At 39.4% G+C, this 7,062-nt stretch overlaps 1 protein-coding gene across 1 annotated transcript in view; it reads left to right on the forward strand.

Moving 5' to 3' along the window:
• The window catches only part of rab15 (RAB15, member RAS oncogene family), a 71,043-nt gene extending 64,248 nt beyond the window's left edge, over positions 1–6,795 (forward strand). The window contains exons 4-7 of the mRNA XM_055149440.1: positions 322–399; positions 2,666–2,755; positions 2,939–3,004; positions 5,859–6,795. Coding sequence (XP_055005415.1) covers positions 322–399; positions 2,666–2,755; positions 2,939–3,004; positions 5,859–6,020 — 396 coding nt within the window. The 3' untranslated portion in view covers positions 6,021–6,795. The remainder of the gene's footprint in view (positions 1–321; positions 400–2,665; positions 2,756–2,938; positions 3,005–5,858) is intronic.
• Positions 6,796–7,062: the final 267 nt, after the last annotated feature.

A 7,062-nucleotide genomic window follows, 5' to 3' on the forward strand; every position in this document is an offset into this window, starting at 1 on the left:
GATAGATTTTCATTCTTTTTTTTTTGGTCATCATAATTACGAGGCTGCTGCGTCTCTGTACTGGTATTTTAAACTTTCATTGACAATTTGAAATAAAAAAAAAATCCTCCATACAACCTTTAAATATATGCCTAAATATGCAGAATTTGTGTGTTAAACATGTGTGAATGACGCAAACCACAGCTCCAGGTCTGTTTGTGATGAGGAAACATTACATCGTAGATCAGAAAACGGCGTCATATCGTCCCTTTTACACTGTGAGCTCCCTGCGGGCTGCGTCTGTGTCTGTATTTCTCAGCAGCTCTGTTTGTTTTGACTCAGGGGATCTTCTTGGTGTATGACATCACCAGTGAGAGATCGTTCCAGCACATCATGAAGTGGGCCAGTGACGTGGATGAGGTGATACACACACACACAAACACACACACATTCATTTTAGGTTTCCATGCTCCCTGGAGATATTACATTGACTCATTTTCTGGAGTCTGATCCTAACCTTAACATACGCTCTAATTTTAGTATTTTAACTCATATCTGAATTTTAAACCATGTTGTCGATTAATAATAAGGGATTTATTTATGTCATGTCACAGATTTTTTACATACATATTTACACTATAGTAAAGCTTAGGGATGCAATGAATCTGTGTATCATTCGTTCATTCGTTTTTCAAAATAAAACCAAAAATAAGAAAATGAAAACTATATTCTTCATTATTTGTCTCCAAAACCAAAATGAAAAAAACGGATAATGATTTTTGTTTTTTTTGTTTAAATGAATAATGGAAAAAAACAGATAACAGCCGTTTCCCTGACTTAAACTGTGATGCCGAACTTTTGCTCCGCATACGGACTGAACCAGGACAAAACCAGGACTACACTAGGACTACCCCAGGACTGCCCCAGGACTAAACTAGGACTAAACCATTTACAAAACCAGGACAAAACCAGGACTACACTAGGACTAAACCAGGACTAAAACCAGGACAGGACTAAGGACTAAACCATTACAAAACCAGGACAAAACCAGGACTAGCCCAGGACTAAACAGGACTACACTAGGACTAAACCAGGACTAACCAGGACTAAACCAGGACTGCCCCAGGACTAAACCATTGGACAAAACCAGGACTAACAGGACTACAGGACTAAACCAGGACAAAACCAGGACTACAACTAGGACTAAACCAGGACTAAACCAGGACTAAAACCAGGACTACACTAGGACTAAACCAGGACAAAACCAGGACTAAACCAGGACTAAACCAGGACTAAACAGGACTACCCCAGGACTAACCCAGGACTAAACCAGGACAAAACCAGGACTACACTAGGACTAAACCAGGACTAAACCAGGACAAAACCAGGACTACACTAGGACTAAACCAGGACTACAAGGACTAAACCAGGACTACCCAGGACTACCCAGGACTAACCAGGACTAAAACACTACCCCAGGACTAAAACCAGGACTACTAGGACTAAACAGGACAAAAACCAGGACTAAACCAGGACTACACTAGGACTAAACCAGGACAAAACTAGGACTACCCAGGACTAACCATAGGACTAAACCAGGACCAAAACCAGGACAAACCAGGACAAAACCAGGACTACACTAGGACTAAACCAGGACTATCCCAGGATTATCCCAGGACTACACCAGGACTACACCAACACTACCCCAGGACTAAACCAGGACTAAACCAGGACTAAACCAGGACTACACTAGGATTAAACCAGGACTACACTAGGACAAAACCAGGACTACACTGTGACTAAACCAGGACTGAACCAAGACTAAACCAGGACTATCCCAGGATTACACCCAGGACTACACCAGGACTACACCAGGACTACACCAGGACTAAACCAGGACTAAACCAGAACTAAACTGTTAAACCAGGACTGGAGTCCTGGTTTAACAGAAGTGTTGGCACAGGTCTGGAGGTGCTGACCGCAGGAGAAAAGGACCGGTGAGTTAACTACACCTGGTTTAGTCCTGGTTCAGTTCTGGTTCAGTCCGTATGCGGCGCAAAAGTCACGGAAATGGCTGTAATCTGTTTTTTCATTTTGGTTTTGGAGACAAATAATGAAGAAAATAGTTTTTTTCGTTTTCTTATTTTTGGTTTTATTTTGAAAAACAGATGACCGAATGATACACGGATTAAATGCCAATCTCTACTGAACAAAAGGTCAAACGGAGCTGTTAAATTGAAAACTGTTGCTGGTGGAACAGAGCATTTTGAGTATTTGAGATGCAGACAGACTAATAATGTAGAATTACCCAAACGCATGTGACTGAAACAAAACACAATGTATGTTTTTGATGAGGTAACAACATTATATAAAGGCTTGAAGCTCACCAGAATCCATTTTTCGTAATATTGGACCTTTAAATGTTAATACGTTCCCTTTAATTGTGTTGTCCTTTATGAAGCTGCTTTCTATCTCTCTTTATCACAACTAATATAGTTATAATAAAAGTAATTTCCTCTCAGGGCCACACAGTAACACGAGCCGTATTGATCCAAACACACTCCCCCGTTTTCATTTCCTGGTCCCTGCCTTCTGAGGGGCTCTTCACACAATACACCACTGTCTTGACATTTCATCTTTGTCTCTCTTTTTTTTCTTTTTTTTAATACGGTAAATATTGGTACAGTACGCGCCCGAGAAAGTGCAGAAGATCCTGGTTGGGAACAAAGCCGACGAGGAAAACAAGAGGCAGGTGGCCACAGAGCAAGGAAGCAAGGTAATGTGGGAGTAGAGTTTTGGATGTTTTTCAGGAATACATTGGTAAAATCTGATTGAATCGAATAAGATAGAAAGAGGTTCATTTTGTTTACAGATAAATATGATCTAATATGGGCCCTTTAAATGATGTAAACTGAAAAATACGTTCTTGGTGTTGATAATAGTTTGTTCTTTTATCCAGCTGGCCAAAGCCTACGGTATGGACTTCTTTGAAACAAGTGCCTTCACAAATCAGAACATAACAGAGGTGAGCGCAACAAGAATTTGCAATGTATTAAACAGACAAACAACTACCAGAATATCATCAATGTATACACTTACACAGTATTATACTGGGATCCATAACGCAGGAAACATGTACCTGCAGTGTTACGTAATCAAAAAGTACAAATTATGAGTAAATTATCTGTTAAGTTCAGTTAATTACAGTTAGTCATATTTAGGCGTTCATGTTTTTTAATCGGTTAATCTCATTTTTAATCTCTAACTTTACTGTTTCTGAAATGTGAGTGTTTTATTATAAAACCTGTTTTCCTGTTGTTGGACAACACACACACACACACAAAAAAACCATTTATTTATTTTTTTATTTCGGTAATTCCACTCATTGCCGGAAACCCAAACAGAACGCGCACAATAAGACCGATGTAAACGTCATGTTAAAGTTGGCGGTGTCAGTCGCACAATGGACAGTGGAAGAGCAGTAGAACAGAGCAGCAGTGCATTGGTAAAAACGCATTTGTGTCTTGGAAATCCTTCTCCCGATGTGAGATATATATAAAAAAAAACAAATATAAAATCGCCTACAACTTAAAATGTACTGCACTGGTGAAAACAACCTGCATAGACTCATAATATCTGCACTACTGTCCTATAGTGACCTGCCACATGAGGGGACACGCACACACAAACACACACAACACACACAAACACAACACACACACACACACACACACACACACAACACACACACACACACACACTTAATCATCGTCATCAACCTGAGAACCCGCGGACCACGTCTCCTTCCGTAGTTACAGCGCGGACACCACCGTCTCGTGCGCCGCGTGTGGACCGTGTTTTCTCGCGTACGCGTGTAAACCGCGCTTCCTCCTGTGCGCCTCTAAACCAGAACTAACACCAGGACTAACCAGGACTAATCCAGGACTAAACCAGGACTAAACCAGGTTTAAACTAGGACTAAACCACGACTAGAAGACCTGGTCTAAACCAGGTCTAAAAATCCAGGACTAAACCAGAACTAAAACCAGAACTAAACACCAGGACTAACAACCAGGATTAATCCATTCCAGGACTAAACTAGGACTAAAGGGACTAAAGCAGGTCTAAAACCAGGATCTCATTATAAAATTTCTCTATCAATAATATTTTTTAATCTGGTGAAGGAAAGGCTGATCTTGTTTCTGTTTTAACAGACAAAACCTCTTATATTAAGATATCATGGTCTTTGTTTCTTTACAGCAAACAGTTTCTTATTCATGGAGATTTGGGCTCAACAGACAATTTGAGAGATTTGTTAAACAAACAATGAATTTATCAAAGTGGTTGCTAAAATCTATATTAGTCGTTTAAAAACATGACACATATCAAGTAATCCAAAGTATTCAGATTACGTTACTACACTTTAAGTAATTTAATGGATTATGTTACAAACTACATTTTGGGGTGTGTAATCTGTAATCTGTAGGGGATTACATTTTAAAAGTAACCTTCCCAACACTGCACTTACACTATTATTATACTTGGTGATCCATAAACTTGCAGGAAATCTATGTAGCCTGCAGTGTTACAATTAAAAAAATGTACTATAATCACATCGGAGCCTGTGTTGCCAGATATTTAACCTGCAGATAGAGGACACATACAAGTTCTTCTCATTTTCCGTGGATGGACAGGCCTCATGTGAAACGCAGAGCCTCCAGAATTCCCTCACCGAGCTGCAGACGCCGCACTAGCACCGATTCATGATCGTGTGCAGGTTCTGGGGTTTAGGTAGTGACCGTTCAGATCAGAGAGAGGCGTTTTAGGTTTAAACCGACTGGATTTCAACACTGGAACTGGCAACACAAACGGGAGACTCATCTGAGGCTCATTATGCTGTCAGATTATCAGATTAGATGATCTTCTTGAAAAATACTAAATTATAAAATAAACCAAATAGTCATGGGATGGGACGCGACAAAATTCCCACAAGACGAGATGAGATTCTGTTCCACGAGATCGAGACAAGATGAGATTTTGAGACTATTTATAATATCTATATATATAATGTATACGCTACCGGTCAAAAGTTTTAGAACACCACACTTTTTCCAATTTTTTACTGTTTACTGTTGACCAAAACATATTCTAAACTTTTAATTCATGAAAGCAGATATAACAGCTGAACACACTCGTGGCTCGTTCTTTTTACAATAGAAGTCAATTATTCTTCAGAAAGTTCTTCCCAAGTCTGTTGCAGAAGTTCCCATAAATGTGTGGCACTTGTAGGTTTCTTGGCTTTCACTCTTCTGTGCAGTTCATCCCAAACCAGCTCGATGGGGTTTAAGTCTGGACACTGTGCTGGACACTTCATGTTTTCAAGTTTACCATCTTGGACTTGTGTTTTGTTATCTTTTATCTCTTTTTTTAACCTCTGGCTGTTCAGTACTATTTCTTGGACTTGCACAACTTGAATTGCAATAAATAAGTTGTTCTAAAACTTTCGACGGGCAGAGTATATGTGTAGTTCACGTCACAATTTTGCCCCTTACAATTTTGTATACATTTTTCTGTCATTCTGTCACTGTTTTTTGGGAACTGTCGCTTCTCAAAATGTTAACTCGCCAGCGTTTCACCCTTTTTTTGTCCAAATCAAAAGCTAAGATAAATGGGGAGATAATTTTCCTCCTGTGTGCACAATCTCGTGACAATTTTGCAACGTCTTGTAGCACGAAGTCTTGTCCCATTTGTAAAGAATAATTGTTGATTTGAACACGTTTACGTCATACATGAAAACACAGATAGGTCTTTACGTTTATTACATTTTAAATCCAGATCTTCCACACTCTTCCTTCAGTCGCTCTCCCCTGTGCTTACAGACGTTCACCCGTTTAGCAGAGCAGGTGCTGGCTGTCCACAAAAAGGACTTGGATCTCCTGCAGACTTCACTGAGCGACCAGCTGGACCTGTCTGCTCTGGAGGAGGAGGAGGGGCTGTGCGATCACATGACCGGGGACCAGACCAAGGCCTGCTGGTGCTAGGACTAAACCAGGACTTAAAACCAGGACCAAAACAGGACCAAACTATGGACATGGACTGATCTAAAGCACCATTCACAAAGACTCAGAGGTCAGGTCCACACGCCGTAGTGAAGATGCTGCCACTGCAAGCCATTTGGAAGGAGAATTTTGGTTTATTTGTCATGTAATTTCAGTTTTATTTTTAGATCAAGTTAAAAATTGTGGTAATTTGTGTTTATGTTTATGTTTCCTCATCACAAACAGACCTGGAGTTGTGTTTTTTGTTTCCTTCACACATGTTTAATGCACGTTCTTCGCTCAAATGTTAACACAGGAAGTGCTCCACTGTGTTTTTAAACTCCATACACCTTTACTAGAATCATTTTGATAATTTCAGCCCTGGAACTGCCAATCTCTACTGAACAAAAGGTAAAAAGTAGCTGTTCATGACATCACGAGGTGGAACAGAGCATTTTGAGCTTTGGAAATATAGTCAGACTAATAATAAAGAGTTACTCAAGCATGTGTGAATGAAACAAAACACAACTCCAGGTTTATTTTTGAGGATGTAACAACATTATAACACGATTTAAAGCTCACAAGAGTCAATTTTGTGTAATATAGGACCTTTAACCACCAACATGCATTTGATTTTTTAAAGGTGCACTGTGTAACATTTTTGATAATGGGTCTACAGTAGGGCCGGGTATCATTAAGAAGTTGCCGATACGATACATAGGCCATGACACAATACACTGAACTTTTGATTTGATACGATATATTTCAAATCGATTCAGTACGGTTCAATAAAAAACAATGGATAAATCATGGGTGGGAAAAAGTCTTTGTTAAAAGTCTTTGTTAAACCACTTCTTCTGCAAAGTGAATATGAAACAAACATTTTAATCAACAAAACAGTGAAAATGTCAAATGTGTCGCATAAACGAGTTTTATTCTTCTAAACAAGCAACAAAACTGTAGTGCTGTAACAAAATAATTTAGAAAAATATACTAAAAAATACTCAAAGTACAGCAGCTCATGATATCGATACTGTATCATCAC

Source organism: Boleophthalmus pectinirostris, unplaced genomic scaffold (genome assembly GCF_026225935.1).
Source record: "Boleophthalmus pectinirostris isolate CB_2022bp ecotype Guang Dong unplaced genomic scaffold, ASM2622593v1 HiC_scaffold_13, whole genome shotgun sequence".
Taxonomy (NCBI): Eukaryota; Metazoa; Chordata; class Actinopteri; order Gobiiformes; family Gobiidae; genus Boleophthalmus; species Boleophthalmus pectinirostris.